Below are 17,168 nucleotides of genomic sequence, written 5' to 3'. Positions count from 1 at the left end.
GATTCCTATGCATACCATCAGGTGAAGTCCATGTGTATAACCTGCGTTTGTGTCTCTTATAAAATGTATTTGCAATGAATAAGTCATTGATAAGGACAGTAAAAATATCCACTGTGTACGAAGCTCTAATACAAGTATCATAAATCTTCTCTAATTTTGCTTTATATGTACTTAGGAAACCCTACTGCCATGGCTACCACCAGTTAAGTGTTAAAAGAACTCAAAAGCAGAAAAACTTAATGAAGACCATAAATAGACCAAAAGCTATGACAAAGCACATAAGCTTCTCTAAAGTCTGACATATTGAATAAGCTTGGACTGCTACCCCACTCCTACTCTAAGGCAATCCACTCGCTAGATGCTCACTATGAAGATAGGAATTGTACTGCCCTTCACAAATGCTTTAATGAATCAGTATCAATTGAAGATTCATCATACTCCTGAAAAAAATACAAACAAATACTTTAATGAAGAGGAGCAAAAAAGCTCTATTATCTGTCCTTAGACAAAGATTCCTTTAAAACATAAAACCTAAACAGTTTTATTTTTTTTATTCTAAGTCATGCACGAGAAGCTCATGTGTTTCAGAGCAGAACTGTGCTCCCAGATTTTCAAATGGCTGTGATTCTTTAGAAATAGACTGCCGAGCCTTTATTATTAAGGCTCTTCTGGTAGATGCAAACTAGTAACCTTTTGATTAATAGTTGAAGACTTAAAACATTCGTGCCACTAAAGGACTCATGAAAGAGTTATATCCATTTTTAGGGGCCTGTTACAGTCAATAATTAAGGACTTTTTTATTTAAGGGGGGAAGTTAGTTTGGGTCACATTCACACAAATAGTTGGGAGTGGATTAAGATACTTCAATAAAATTCTCTAAGAGAAAAAATATAAACATTTCACTTACAGGGGAATACTCATCTTGTCCTTTGGCATGAAGAAAATGGCTCTAGTAGTTCCTTCTCTGCAAGGGTCATCAGATTTGTGGCTGGAACACTTCGATGGTTTTGAGTATTCTTCTGAAGTGTGAATATTATGGAGTCTATAGGCTAAATTCAACTGGGTTCCTGTCTTAGCTAATTCCTTGGATTGGCATGAACTTTCTTTTCTATCAAAGAACAAGGTGACAGGTCGGTCCTTCACAGATGCATGAGCAGAGGAATTATCTTTTGGGCCAAGAGCTGTATCTTTTACAGTTATTGACAGGGGCACTGGTACAGTGGATTCTCTCTCATGTGGAACATCTGGAATGAACAGAGAGGATGGCCTTTCTACTACTGGCTTTGATTGATGCAAAGAAGGCACCAAGGAAGATTCTCTAACTTTTGGCTTTTCAATTGTCTTGAATGTTTTACGCTCTTTCTCTAAAATATTTGTTTGCTGGCGAATCTGTTTCATCATCTCTTTTTCATTCTTCTGCTGCAATTGCTTTTGCCTTTCTTCCTTCTCAGTGTTTAATTTTTCTAACTTTTCAAGCACAGATTTAGAAGAATCTGTACTTAGTGAAGCAATGACTTGATCTCCTAAAAAGTCACACTTTCGAGCTTCTTTATTGACATCGAAGGTAACAGCTGTCACTAGAGATTTTTCACTTTCCAATAGTTCTTTACTCTGAATGCCTGTATCTAGTTGGGAAATAGTTTTCAACGGATCCTGTTGGGGAATATAAAAAAAAGTAGGCAGACTATTTGAAATAAAAGAATCTCTTGACTGTGGTTTACAGGTAATAGATTGAGAACCACGGACCACCTTTTCCTTCAGAGTCCCGTTCTTCAAATGTTCTGAGTTAGAGGCTATCTGTTTCTGCATCACTGCATAGCTAGTCTCACTTGAAGCACTGAAGGTACTATCCTGTGAATCAAATTTTTGAGAGCTGCAAAATATCTCCGGTGATGGAACATGCAACTCTCCATCTGAAATAATGGGCTCCACTTTGCTCTTTTGGCTTTCCTCACAGCTCAGAAGTTCCAAACTTCCTTGAGAGCTTTCACTGTCAGGTGTACCCTGTAGAGACTGAAGACCCTCAGGCATCAGTTCTGTGGACCATCTACGTTCCTCTGAAGGTGACACACCACCAAGAGAACGGACTTTTAGCAATTCTAAGCTAAATATAGCTTGCTCCAGTTCTCTCATTCTCCGACTTTCTCTTTTGGCCCGGCCTACTTTTTTCTGATGGAGATCTTCCAAGGACTTGGGTCTCTCTCTCACAACCACATCTTCCTGCAAGTCCACCCCACTTTGGCTTCGGGTTCTCTCCTGTCGTTGGATTGAGGACTCCACAGAGCAGTCTCCTGAACTTTCATGGCTAATTCGATTACTCTCTATTACAGATTTACATTCCTCTATGGCTCTTACTCTATTGTCAAAGGAACGATCTTCCCATTCTGAAGGATCTGAACCTTGAATCTCCAGAAAACCATATCCCTTCGTATTTACCAATCCAAGTTCTAGTTTTGTTTCTTTTCGTCTTTGCTCTTTTAAAACTTTAAATCTATATGAAAACAAGAAGAAAAAGGTTACAGATATCTACTGGTGACCACTAAAGAGAAGACAGTACTGAGAATTTTATTAAAAATGGAAAAGTATACAAAATTTCTTTTTATGCTAGCTCTTTACATAAGTAGTAAGTAGTCTCATGTAGATACATTTTAAAACCGCATCATTTCTAAGGTAATTTTTTAATAATTGAGCTAAACTATTATTTGATACTAATCTTAGAAAATTTTTATAATACTAAGTATTTCTCAAGCTAAATTAGAAGCACATTTCATAATTCTATTTTTCCAAGGGAGGGGATACTGTTATTGAATGCATTATTTCTAGCTAAGTACTCTAGTCAAAACACAAAACTCATTTTAACAATATAATTACTATAAAGTAAACCACCTGAAATTAAAGTTTCTTAAGATAAAAAAACAGAACAGTATTACCAATCTTATCTGTTTCAATTTATTGGAAAAGTTCATTCTTAGCAGCTAAAATCACAGACAATCTTGATTTTCAAACTAAAATTTAATTTAGTAACAGAGCTGTTTTAGTTTCTGTTATTGACCAGGTAGAGAGTTCTTGTTACGTAGCCTGTAAGGACTGAGCTGTTAACCCAACGATGGCACTTTCCTGGAAGTTCAAATCAACCAGCGGCTCTCTGGGATAAAGATAAGCAACCTCTTCCTGTGTGATTTGTTATTATTGTTGTGTTTTATACTTTTGAGTCAGAAGTGACCCAGAGTTGACCCTCTGGTAAGTTTTCAGAGGTAGTTAATCGCACAGGTGGACACTGCCCATCCTCCTCCCATAGAACAGCTTGCTGTAGGTCAGCTGTAAGTTTTGATTCTATGAGTTTGAGTAAAAAGCCCAGGCAATGTGGATTAAAACTGGAGAGTCTAATAGTCCAGCAAAGAAGATAAATACACAAGTGTAAAAGCAGAAAAATAAATACAAGCACTGTAAAGAGAGATAATTTGTAATTATTATAGCAAAAACCATTACCTTTGTCTTACTCTGAATCCTCTACATCTGGCCTGCAAAAGGATAATTTTGTTCCTTTGTTCTTGATATCGCTTACTTTCCCTATAGCCTTTCCATCTTGCCTGTATGTAGACAGCAGCCATGTGTCTCTGCCTATAATGCTCCCGCCACCTCTGCTGAATGATAATGGCTGCAGTCCGTAGCTCTAAGAACCATCGCCTGGCTAAGTGAGCACGCCAAGAAGCCTGCAGAAGAACAGCTGCACTGGTCATGACAAAAGTATTCTTCCACGCAGCTGCATCTTGGACTTGCTTCTGATTCACGTAATTCCTCCAGAATCGCTGTGCGAAAGAGAGAATAACAAAAGTTAGTGTTTTAATTTATATCATTTTCATAGAAAGGAAAATATGAATAAATTACCTACATCGTAGTTATAAGATAACTGGTTAAATATCTAATCTATTTGTTATTAAAATTAAAAAAGGGTTTTCTCCCCAGGTACAGTCAGCTAAAAGCAATTATTTTAAAGAACATAAATTTAATGAAACTAATTATATTTTGGGGTTGGTTTCATAATTTAAAAAGTCATTTCTAGATCCATCCTGAAATACAATGTGGTGAGCGACAGGATAATATCCATACATATACAAGGAAGTCCAGTGAATATCACTGTAATTCAAATATTTGCACCAACAACTAGAGCCAAAGAGGAGGAACAGAAGAATTCTACCAACTTTTGCAGTAATAAGTTGATCAAACATTCAATCAAGATGTACTGATAATAATGGGTGACTTGAACACAAAAGTTGCAAACAGGTAATAAGGATCAGTAGCTGGAAAATACGGGGTTGGTGAGAGAAATGAGGCTGGAGAAAGAATGATAGAATTCTGCACATTCAATGATTTATTCATTGGAAATACCTTCTATAAGAAATATAAAACACAGTCTATACACATGGATCTCACCTGATGGCATGCATAGGAATCAAATAGATTACATTTGTGGAAAGACTTGGTGGAGAAGCTCAATATCAGCAGTGAAAACCAGGCCAGGTTCTGACTGTGGGACAGACCACCAACTACTCATATGCAAGTTCAAGCTTAAGTTGAGGAAAATTAAATCAAGTGCACGGGAACCAAGATATGACCTTACGTCTGTCCCACTCGAATTTCAAAACCATCTCAGGAACAGGTTTGAGGCCTTGAGCACCAAGAGTAAGCCAAATGAGCTCTGGGAGGATATCAAGAAAATCATCCATGAAGAATGCAAAAGATCATTACAAAGTCTGAAAAAGAAGAAAAGACCAACATGGATGTCAGATGAGACTCTGAATATTGCATTAGAGTGCCGAGAAGCCAAAGCTAAAGGAAGAAATCAAAGAGCTAAACAGAAAATTTCAAAAGTTAGCCCAGGACGACAAAACAAGATATTATAATGAAATGTCCAGAGAGCTGGCATCAGAAAATCAAAAGGGCCGAACTTGCTCAGCATTTCTTAAGCTGAAGGAGCTAAAAAACAAATTCAAGCCACGGGTGGCAATACTTAAGGATACTTTGGGTAGAATGTTAAATGGTCCAGGAAGTATCAAGAGAAGATGGAAGGAATACATAGAGTCACTGTATCAGAAGGAATTGGCTGACACAGAAGAATTTCATGAAATGACATATGATGAAGGAGGAAGTTCAAATTGCTCTGAAGGAATTGGTGAAAAAACAAGGCTCCAGGAGTTGACGGCATACCAATTGACATATTTCAACAGACAGACACTGCCCTGGATGTGCTCACTAAGTTGTGCCAAGAAATCTGGAGGACAGCCAGGGGGCCCACTGACTAGAAAAGACCGATATTTGTTCCCATTCCAAAGAAAGGTGACCCAACAGAGTGTGGAAATTATCGAACAATATTATTAATATCACATGCAAGGAAGATTCTGCTGAAAATTATCCAAAAATGTTTGGAACAATATGTCAGCAGAGAACCGCCAGATGTACAGGCTGGATTTAGAAGAGGCAGTGGTACTAGGGATATTATAGCTAATGTTATATGAATCTTGGCAGAAAGCAAAGAATACCAGAAGAATGTTTATCTGTGCTTCATTGACTATGCAAAGGCTTTTGACTATGTGGATCACAACAAGCTGTGAATCCTAGAATGGGAAAATCAATGGGAATCCTAGAACATTTGATTGTGCTAATGTGAAACCTATACTTGGACCTAGAGGCAGTCATCAGAACAGAGCAAGGAGACACTACATGGTTCAAAATAAAGAAGGGGGTCCATCAGGGATGTATTCTGTCTCCATACCTTTTCAATCTGTATGCAGAACAGATCAGCCGAGATGCTAGGGTGTACGAAGAGGAATGTGGTATCAGGATTGGTGGAAGACTTATCAACAACCTGCGTTATGCAGATGACACGACCCTGCTTGCTGAAACTGAGGAGGACCTGAAGCACTTACTGCAGAAGGTCAAGGACTGCAGCCTTCAATACAGATTGAAGCTCAACATCAAGAAAACAAAGATTTTCACCACTGGGCCAACTGGCAGCATCAGCATGGATGGTGAAGAGATTGAGATAGTTAACAGATTTAGTTTGCTTAGCTCCACAATCAACACTCCTGGTAACAGCAGCCAGGAGATGAAATGCATTGGGAATGTCAGCTGTGAGAGACCTCTCAAGTGTACTGAAGAGCAACGATGTCAGGCTGGAGACGAAGGTGCGCCTGATCCAGGCTATAGTCTTCCCAATTACATGCTATGCATCGGAGAGTTGGATAGTGAATAGGGATGATAGAAAGAGAATTGATGCCTTTGAGCTGTGGTGCTGGAGAAGAGTGTTGAATATACCATGGACTGCTAGGAGAACAAACAGGTTTGTCCTAGGGAAGGTGAAGCTGGAATGCTCCCTGGAGTCCAGGATTCTGAAGCTTCGTCTGACATCCTTTGGGCATGTTGCAAGGAGGGACTGGTCCTTGGAGAGGGACATCATGTTTGGCAGAGTGAAGGGGCAGCCAAGGAGAGGAAGACCTTCGATGAAATGGATCGATTATGTGACTGGAGCAGTGGGAATAAGTGCGTTTGAGATGTCTAGGTTGGCACAGGATAGAACGGCGTTTAGAGCTCTTGTACATAGAGTTGCTATGAGTCGTAAATGACTCAATGGCACATAACAACAACAATTACATTTTAAATACTAGTTTTGTGTTTCTATGGCTACAAATTAATTTCAATAAATATGTTTCTACATGACATTTTGTCCAATGAGCATTAATGAGGTCCAGGTCACCTATAAACATTTCAAAGATAAAAGATTTCAAAGACTGATACTTTTCTTTCACATACAGAAAAAATTCTATGTAGAACATACATTAAAATGGAAATTGTGAAATAAGGTATTTCTCATAAGAAATTAGTGCATAGCAACTAAAACAAACATAATTCTCATTTACAATTCCAAAAATATATTAAATAAAACTTATTAAATAAGACACATTAAGTCCTTTGCAACAAGACAGAACAACCATAAATTCAGTTTCATTTTAATTCAACTCAATAATTATTAGTAGTCTACTATCAGATGTCAAAGGGATACTGGAAGTTCAACGGCTAAAAAGCTTGACTGTTAAATAAAATTTCCATTTTAACCCAGCAGCCACTCTGATGGAGAAAAAGATGGAGTAATCTGCTTTCATAAAGATTTACATTCCTCAAAACCTTACTGGACAGTTCTGCTCTGTCCCAAAGGGTTGCTATGAAGTTATGAATTAAGAGTTTAATTACTGGCAAACAATTTACTGTGGCTGTTATGTGCCAGTGAGTCACCCACAACTCAGTGACCCTATGTGCATTAGCTCTATAAGCTGCCCTGTTACTGAGTCCTATGAATAATTCAAAATAAAGAAGATATATTCTAATCTCCAAAGACACTGTTATTTAAATGTTCCAGCACAAAGTTCTGTCCCTACAACAAGGACTAAATAAATTATCCAATCCTATGCAAAAGCCTTTGCTTCACACCTGGATAATAATGGATGCTTGTCTCAGCTGGAGGAAATGTTGCCTACACAGCAGGACCCTGAACCATCTCTGCAACAGTATGATTCTTCGAAGCACCTCTTGGTGAAGGAGATCTTGTAAGTGCTGTCGCTCTTGCTCCTTTAAGAAAACCTACCAAAAGGGAGAAAAACGAGGAATGTAATGTAAGAAGAAATAAGAAATTTCTTTCATGAATTTTCCTTCCTGTACTAAACATTTAAATAAAAGCAAATACATACAAATACAAATGCAGTAATGCTAAATATTTCTATTGACTTATCCAAAGTAATATGAATCAGAAATGGAAGGTTAAATGGAAAGATTCAAAACCACAAAAATCTTAAGAACTAGAAAGTGTGATATATTAATCTTTTGGAGAAATTACTGTCATCATGTGCTACTACTGGCTATATATTTAATGTACCATTATATGTCCTTTATTTCTAGGGTGCTAGGGCACAGGAGAAAATTGAAATGCAGAAATCTTGACATTTAATCACATGAATAAGCCAATGATAATAATCTTTTTTTAATATAATAATCTCTCAGAAGTCTAACATGCCTTAAAAGAATGTTGAGAACATTATGCTTTGTGAACTAATTATGAACTAATTACTATTTACTAGTAATTACTAATTACTATTAACTGCATTATGAACTAATGCAGTTTCATAAGGACAAATACTGCTTAAGACCATTATTGTAAAAATAGAAGGATAACTAGTATAATGTGTATGGGAATTCAATGGGGAAGGAGTGGGAATGGAGAGGTGAGGATGAGTATGGGAGAAACCACAGGGTTGCACCGTTTGGTGGAACGAGGCAGGTGGAAGCAAATGGGAAGGATCTAGGTGAAAAGACAGGGTAATGATGGGCAAGGTAAAATGGGGATTAATTTTATAAAACATAATGCATGAGAGTGATTGTATGAAATACAAGATGAAACAGTGTGAAACAAAATGTATATGAACTTTATAAGCAAACCAATAAAAAAGTTTAAAAAAATTCATATGCTCTCTCCCAAAGTATGTTATCTTCAATGCGGTGAATAATTAAATTTTTAAATTTCATAAAAAAATTTTCCATAACCTGGGGGATACAAGGATAAACTAGACATATTCCCTTTGGATACTGGATTTGTACTTCACCTATAAGAGCAAACAGGTATCAATAGTCAAAGAGAAAACAATAAACTAATAAAATCTAAGGACAGAGGAAACCACCAGAATAAAAGCAGGGAAAAGAAATAATACTGAAGATAAATAGGTACAATTGCTTTTGTAAAAGAAGTGATTAAACAGTGCCTGGGGGTAAAAAGGATGTTTGAATTTAATGAAAATACTATCAGAGTGCCATTTTTGAATGGAAGTCCTACATAAATAAGTTTATTGGGATATTGATATTGATTAGAATGAGTGCAGTAAAATGACAACTATACTGGACTCAGATAAGTAAACTATTTATTTTAAGAGCAAGGTAGGTATTTAGGGTGGTTAAGAACTTGAACTAAAAGGGCAGTAGTCGGAATGGGAGAAAAAAGGCAATGTAAAGACCACTTACAAAGGAATAAAAAAAATACCACTTTATGTAAAGTAGAAGGAAAAGTTAAGCCAAAGATGATTATTGTTCCAACATAAGAAAACTGAATGAAGGATTTCAGAGGGAGTTGATAAATTCACCAGCTGGTCCATGGGAGAAGGAGGGCAATCTCCTCCTGTGCTATTAAATTGCCTCTGGAAACCCATGAGAGTGTCAGCTATGGCTCGGTTCCAACTCAACGGTGCACAACGATAGTTGATAAGTTTACAGGAGAAACATAAGTAAGTTATATTGGACAAAAGAGATGGAATATAGAACATCTAGGAAGAGTACTTCTTAGGTAACTAAAACTAGTCAGACTAGATAGAGCATTGGTAAGAAAATTTGATTACTGGCTACATAATTAACTTTGGCATAAATTTCTCCCTGATATTTAATATATTATCTTTATTATAAACATTTTCACAAGCAAAGACTGCCATTATAATTTATACTTAAATATACACTCAGTTTTGAAAAAGTATATGTGTGTGTGTGTGTGTGTGTGTGTGTGTATAAAAATTTACCATAGTTTTTCCAACTTGATAATTATCTGAATTAAGATGTCTTTTCCTGAAGAAATTCTGAATGTTAAACTTCGATGGAGTAATATTTCGAGGAAGAAGTACATGGAAGTGGCTCACAAAATCCTGAAAAATTAAAAGAAAATGTAAACTAACATGAAAAAAAAGTATCTATATATATATATCTCAATAAAATCTCAAACTAGTTAGTTGTCCATTTGTTATCTTCCTCACTCTTTTTTTCTTTTCCCCCTTTATTCTCTTAAACATAGCAAAATTAAAAAGTTCTTCTTCATTTAAAATATTTACATTAAATGTGAACAGTCATGTACTCAATTGTATTCAAACACAAGCTTAATGAGACTGCTCCTAACCATTGGAAATGAGCACTTACTATCCACTTATAAAATGCTACATAAAATAAGGGATGGAAAAGAAGAAGTAATGAAAGTAAATTTAGAGAAATGAGGCCCCTAAGATAATAAGACAGATAAATTAGCTGATGCACATATATTAAATAGTTATATTAAATTAAATTAAATTAAATATACTAAATACAATTATAAAAATATAACCTGGAAAGAATATTTGCAGCTGTATCCTGATTGGCGAATTCTAACTGTCTCCAGCATTCCAGTGTACCGAAGCTGTCTAAGTACGAGGGTATCGTTGAACCTTAAGGGGAGCTAAAACAAAGCAAACAGGGGGGGGAAATGACTTGTAGAGTAGATCACCAAATTAATGTTTATCTTAAGTTGGACTGACTGGGAGTTATGTGGTTAAGATATAACACAGGTGATATGAAATGTTCTGATTATCTGCATCTAGGAAAAAAAGAGAACAGAAGCTTACAGCCTCTCTCCAGTTGTACAGGGGAGGGCCTCAAAGCTCAAAAAGAATTTACTTGCTCACAGAGAAGACTACATAATTGAGTTACTGTAAAATTTGTATCAAAATTAAACTATTTGTACATTCTAAAGGGCTGTCTATATTTTTAATTATCATTTCCCCCTGTAATCTTGCTAATAATAATAAAAAAAAATCTACTGCACACATCCTACAAGTTTCCTTGGTTACCTGAGAACACACAGATTTCTATATGACTCGCAAAGATAGGAAGGTCTAGTGGCCTGTCTGCAGGGATTTACAGTGCTACCACGAGGCCACACCTCCCTGGCAGTTCAAATCCACTAGGGGATCTTTGAAAGATAGGCAATCTCCTTCCATGTAATTTACTATCCTTGAAAACCCTACAGTCACCCAACAGAAGCTTGGTTATGAGTTGGTTCCAATCTGACAGCCATGAATGAGTTAGTCAATCAATTGCCTCTACAGACTTATCAAATATAACTGAAAATGCACAGTCAACAGATGATAAACTAGATGAAGGGGTATTTCCTAAAAATGAAATCCTGTGGCCTAGTGGTAAGAAGTTATGCTGCCAACCCAAAGACATGTGGTTTGAATCCATTTCTCCTCCATGACAGAAAGATGGGCAATCTCTTTCTGTACTCATTACTGCCTCTAAAAACCCACCAGAGAGTCAGCTGTGAGTCAGTTCTGGCTTGACAGTGAATAACAACAATGTGCATCAAAATAATTCACAAAAATAAATAAACAATCAAACAAATAAAGGTAAATCTACAAACTGGGAAGAAATATTGCCAATGACATATCATAGGGGCGTTCCAACAGCTCAACAAGAGGGTGCAGAAACTACAACAACTAACTCAAATACAAACTGGACAGAGGAAAGGAATAGACACTTTAATGAAGAAGACATTAAGATGGCAAACAAAACCATGAAGATATGCTGAAAATAATAAGTTATTAGAGACATGCAAAACAAAACAATAAGAGATCATGTCACTCCAATAACAATAGCAAAGTAAAATAAGACATCATACCACACATGTTGGTGAATGTGTAGAAAGACTGAAACTCTCATACATTTCTTGTAGGAATGCAAACTATAAAGCAGGTTGATGCTTCTTTAGAAAATTGGAAATAAAAATATTTGATGCAACAATCTCACCACTATATATTTTTCCAAAGAAACAAGTTGCTACATAAACAGATATATGCACATTCAAGTTTACTGCAGCATTATTTATAATAATAGCAAAGAGACAGAAACAATTCAAATGCCCATTAAACGAAGAATCAATAAACAACTGAAGGTACATCACACAATGGAATACTATGCAACACTAAAAAAAAATAAAGAATTCACAAAACACTGCATGATATGGATGCATCTCAAAGAAATTATGCTAAGCAAAATTTATCAATCACACAAGGACTTTTTATATAAAATGAGTGTTATAAAAAGCTAAAGAAAGGTTTACACATAAACAGAATCCTTCTTAGATAGTTACCAGAGTTTGGAAGAGAAGGAAGAAGAGTATGAATTAATAAATGGGTAAGTGAACGGAAAGGCAACATATAATAAAAGGTCATGAGATATTATCATTAATTAATTACATTAACCAACTATAATTGTTATAAAGTAAAACGTGAGTCACTGAATAACAAACTAAGTTGTTTGTATACTTTCACTCAAAGTTTTTTTAAAAATCCTACATATAAAACTATTTCAATTTTTGTAGCAATAAGAACATCTATGAAGTGCATAATCTAAATCAGAAGCATTCTAAGTATTTTATTTATATATGCTCACAAAAACACAATGAGGATGATATTGTAGTCTACTCATTGCTGTGTGCCAACAAGTTGAAAATAACCCATAAATGACCATCCAGTAGGTTTTCAGAGGCAATAAATGGCACGAGAGGAGACTGCTCATCCTTCTCCCACAGAGCTGTTGGTGGATTCCAAATACATGCCGTTGGAACGGCAGCAGTGCTTCTTACCACTAGAGCTCCCTACACATGGGAAAATACTTCAATCTGCTCTGAGTACAAATATTTAGACTCTAGCTAGCAAATAGTTAAAAGCAGAAACTAAATGTACTTTTTGTTGTATAGGATACATGTGTCCGGCTCTGGAAACTGTGGTGAAAGGAAAATAAAAGTTTCATCAGTTACCCAACCCTGACATAATTCAATCTATTTCATCGGGATTTGGATTGCAAGACATGGACAGAGACTCAACTGAATTCAGCCTGCAGAATGACCCAGTGATGGGTATCTCATGAAAACTCCATTCATCATGATAAGGTCCCTTTTTTTGATGTTGTTAAATAATACATTTTATGATTGATATACATTTTCCCCAACCCTAAGACCTCCTATGCTGAATAAATTATATCCATTCTGGAAATGTCTATAAATATGCATGATCCCCTTTTGTGAAATGTCACAACTCTAAGCTTTCTAGGTGACTATTAAGCATTTCAGTGAGGGAGTACACCTCTTTTTTGATCAATTCTGCTTTCAAGTTTGTGTTCATCTCTTTAACTCATACTGTATGGTCCCATTTGGTAACATTTTTGACAAGTTAGGCAGGAGTGACTGCTCCGTGTTTTGGAATTTTTTTTAAGGTCTTTCTCTTTGTTTCTGGAACAGACCTGGTTCAGATACAGGGGTGACCCCTGAAAGTGACAGAAGAATCTAGCTACTTTGGTCAAATCAGAGTGTGTGCATCACTGAGTTCAGTTTTCAATAGATTTATAAGGTTAGCCAGACACATGGTTTGGTAAGCTTGCATTGCTAAATGCTTTATTTCTTCACTCAGCCTCTGGTATTAAGCAGAGCTAGTTAAATCATGGGAGGAGGTTTCCAAGGCTTAGTGGCTAGACATTTGCCATCTAATTCTGTTGGTCCTCAGCTCAACGCTGTTTCACTTCCTGTCTTTTCTTGCACTGAAGAGTGCTCTTTTTGCCTATATTACCTGAGAACGTGTGGGTTGGTTCTGGCTTTGGTGTTTTTTGGTTAAGTTGTCTTTCATGTCTGTGGACATTAATGAAGAATGAGTAATGCATAAAAGTTTATCATTCAACCTTAAGTATGTTTTAAAGAAGTGGGAAAATGACTCTATGGAAAGGAAAAGATGAATTTTTCTCTGTAATATTGCTTGGACTCACTATCATGCTGGCGGCTGTGAATGTCAGCCAGTAGCTCAATCATTAAATTCAGGTGGATTTATAATGTACTAGAAACAGAATTAGAAATCTTATGTGGAGCCTCTCATGTTGTTAAATGATGATAAGGAAACTCAAGGGTCTTGTAAGATTTGCGTGCAAAAGAAGCTAAAAACTCAACTGTGCACATGATGGTGGGAGAGGATTTCCTGGAACATAAAGGGCTGCCCTAGCCTCCTCGACCACATTTCCCTCAACTATTTTCAGATCTAAACCCTGGTCAGAGGTCAGTGGAAGCCAAGACTGATCTCCAAAGACATCCCCCCCCCCTCCCTGCAACACACAGTAGGAGGAGAATGCCCTACAAAATACCTGATTTGATCTGATTTAAACTAGCTTCAGGGCAAAGCCAAAATTGGGATGCAGCTTCAAGTCACTATTTTCTCCATCACACTCTGCTGGCAAAAGGAGGGTTAATAAAAGCCTCTATCCCATTCAGGCTAGTTGATCTGCTTATCTGGAAAAACTAGCCTAGTTTGAGAGCACCACAGAGTAATTCTAACAGCACTATGCTGTAGTAAATAAATGATCTGTCCAGGGAAGAGTTACTTATCTAAAGTGATCATCAGTAAAAGAAATCAGGAATTGCACCCACAAAGAAAAAAAAATCCCTACTACACACAGGTTAGCACTACCTGAAAACCATCTCCTTAGAGACCTCTGGTGGCCTAGTGGTAAGAAACTGCACTGCAATTCCAGAGGTCTGTGGTTCGAATCCACCAGATGCTCTACTGGAGAAGGAGGGGCAATCTCCTTCTGTACCAGTCAGATCAGATTTGATGGTACACCACAAAAAATTAAAAAAATTTAAAAAAAGAACAAAAAACCAAACATCCCCTTACTGAATTGGACAGCTGCTGACTGAATTGAATGGACTATGAAAGTGAACAGGTTCATCCAAGAGAGGGTGAAACCAGGTTGCTCCTTGGAGGCAAGGATTGTGAACTTCGTTTGACATAATCTGGACATGTTACAAGGAGGGATCAGTCCTTGGAGAAGGATATCATGCTTGGGAGGGTGGAGGGACCGTGCAAGAGAAGAAGACCCTTGAACAAATGGATTGATTCAGTCACTGGAGTAATGGGGACAGACGTGTCAGAGACAATGACACTGGCATAGGAAAGAGCAGGGTTTAGGGCTGTTGTACACAGTGTCGCTATGAGTTGCAAGCGACTCAACAGCATGTAACAAAACCAATGAATATGTAAGAACCACACTCTGTAAAAAAAATCTGTTTCAGTCCTGGAGTTTGATCCCTTTTTTTGACCTTAATAAGTAAAACTATTTGGTTTAACCTATCTATGTGTCTATCTCTTTACATCATGACAAGTGTGTACCTAGAAGGCCAAGTCTGATAACAGGCTAAGTAGCTCATCTAGTCACAAAGCTCATAGAGTAGAGTAGAATGATTCTTTAAAAAAAAAAGTACAAAAATGGCGACAGGCTGTATTGAAGTGGGATCTATTTGAGGCTGTTATACGAACGCCTACTATACCCTAAACCTTGTCACAAGGACCTCGCTTGCGCGTGCATCTGTTCAGTGTCCCCAGTGGGGCGAGTGTCCAGTAAGTGCTCGGACTCGCAGGAGAAGTGCCCAGGGGGACGTGATTGGTTGTTTCTTCCTGTATGAAGCGGTTGGCACCACTGAAGTGACCGAATGAGAGACTCTACAGGGGCAGGATGAACATAAAATCAAAAAGCCAGCATGTAAATTTGAAGAGGGTCAGGATGTCCTAGCTAGATGGTCAGATGGCTTGTTTTATCTTGGAACTATCAAAAAGATAAACATATTGAAACAGAGCTGCTTTATCATATTTGAAGACAGTTCTAAATCCTGGGTTCTCTGGAAGGACATTCAAACAGGAACCTCTGGAAGTGGGGAAATCGTCTGTACAATATGTCAAGAAGAGTATTCAGAAGCTCCCAATGAAATGGTTATATGTGATAAGTGTGGCCAAGGCTATCATCAGCTGTGTCACACACCTCATATTGATTCCAGTGTGATTGATTCAGATGAAAAATGGCTCTGTCGACAGTGTGTTTTTGCAACAACAACAAAGAGCGGTGGTGCACTTAAGAAAGGACCAAATGCCAAAGCACTGCAAGTCATGAAGCAGACGTTACCCTATAGTGTGGCAGACCTTGAATGGGATGCAGGTCATAAAACCAATGTTCAGCAGTGTTACTGCTATTGTGGAGGCCCTGGAGACTGGTATTTAAAGATGCTACAGTGCTGCAAATGTAAGCAGTGATTTCATGAAGCCTGTGTGCAATGCCTTCAAAAGCCAATGCTGTTTGGAGACAGGTTTTACACATTTACTTGCTCTGTCTGCAGTTCTGGACCAGAATACCTCAAGCGTCTACCATTGCAATGGGTAGATATAGCACACCTATGCCTTTACCACCTAAGTGTTATTCACAAGAAGAAATACTTTGATTCTGAACTCGAGCTCATGACATACATTAGTGAAAACTGGGATAGATTACATCCTGGAGAGCTGGCAGACACACCAAAATCTGAAAGATATGAGCATGTTCTGGAGGCATTAAATGATTACAAGACCATGTTTATGTCTGGGAAAGAAATGAAGAAGAAACATTTGTTTGGGTTGCGAATTCGTGTTCCTCCTGTGCCACCAAATGTGGCTTTCAAAGCAGAGAAAGAACCTGAAGGAACATCCCATGAATTTAAAATTAAAGGCAGAAAGGCATCCAAACCCCTGTCTGATTCAAGGGAAGTTGGCAATGGCCTAGAAAAAAAAGGAAAGAAAAAGTCTGTAGGTCGTCGTCCACCTGGCCCATACACAAGGAAAATGATTCAAAAACCTGCTGAGCCACCTTTGGATAAGGAATCCATTTCAGAGAACCCTACTTTGGATTTACCTTGTTCTATAGGGAGAACTGAGGGGCCTGCACATTCATCCAATACCTCAGACATGGACTTCACGGGTGCTTCCAAAGAAACTACCTCGTCAAGCATTTCCAGGCATTATGGATAATCTGACTCCAGAAAAAGAACTCGTACGGGAAGATCGTGGCCTGCTGCAATACCACATTTGAGGAGAAGAGGTCGTCTTCCAAGAAGAGCACTCCAGACTCAGAATTCAGAAATTGTAAAAGATGAAGATGGCAAAGAAGATTATCAGTTTGATGAACTGAACACAGAGATTCTTAATAACTTAGCAGATCAGGAGTTACAACTCAATCATCTTAAAAACTCCATTACCAGCTATTTTGGTGCTGCAGGTAGAATAGCATGTGGTGAAAAATACCGAGTTTTGGCTCGTCGAGTGACACTTGATGGAAAGGTGCAGTACCTTGTGGAATGGGAAGGAGCAACTGCATCCTGACTGTAGGACTGAACATTATGTTCACTGCACTCTCATTTCTGTAGGTACAAGTCAAAGCCCTGAAGAAGCAAGGCTTTTAGTATCTTTTCTTAAAAAGAGAGGGAGAAAAAA

General features: G+C 37.6%; 1 protein-coding gene and 1 pseudogene across 1 annotated transcript in view; one reads left to right on the top strand and one right to left on the bottom strand.

Annotated features, from left to right (window-relative positions):
* The window catches only part of LOC102870680 (unconventional myosin-IXa-like), a 266,823-nt gene that overhangs the window by 105,236 nt on the left and 144,419 nt on the right, over nt 1-17,168 (bottom strand). The window contains 5 exon segments of the mRNA XM_006888336.1: nt 908-2,491; nt 3,490-3,809; nt 7,486-7,635; nt 9,609-9,731; nt 10,181-10,291. Coding sequence (XP_006888398.1) covers nt 908-2,491; nt 3,490-3,809; nt 7,486-7,635; nt 9,609-9,731; nt 10,181-10,291 — 2,288 coding nt within the window.
* LOC102851409 lies at nt 15,141-17,057 on the top strand (annotated as a pseudogene).

Source organism: Elephantulus edwardii, unplaced genomic scaffold (assembly GCF_000299155.1).
Source record: "Elephantulus edwardii isolate Elephantulus edwardi_28Jun2011 unplaced genomic scaffold, EleEdw1.0 scaffold00066, whole genome shotgun sequence".
Lineage (NCBI taxonomy): Eukaryota > Metazoa > Chordata > Mammalia > Macroscelidea > Macroscelididae > Elephantulus > Elephantulus edwardii.
This window is presented reverse-complemented; position numbering and strand designations above follow the sequence as displayed.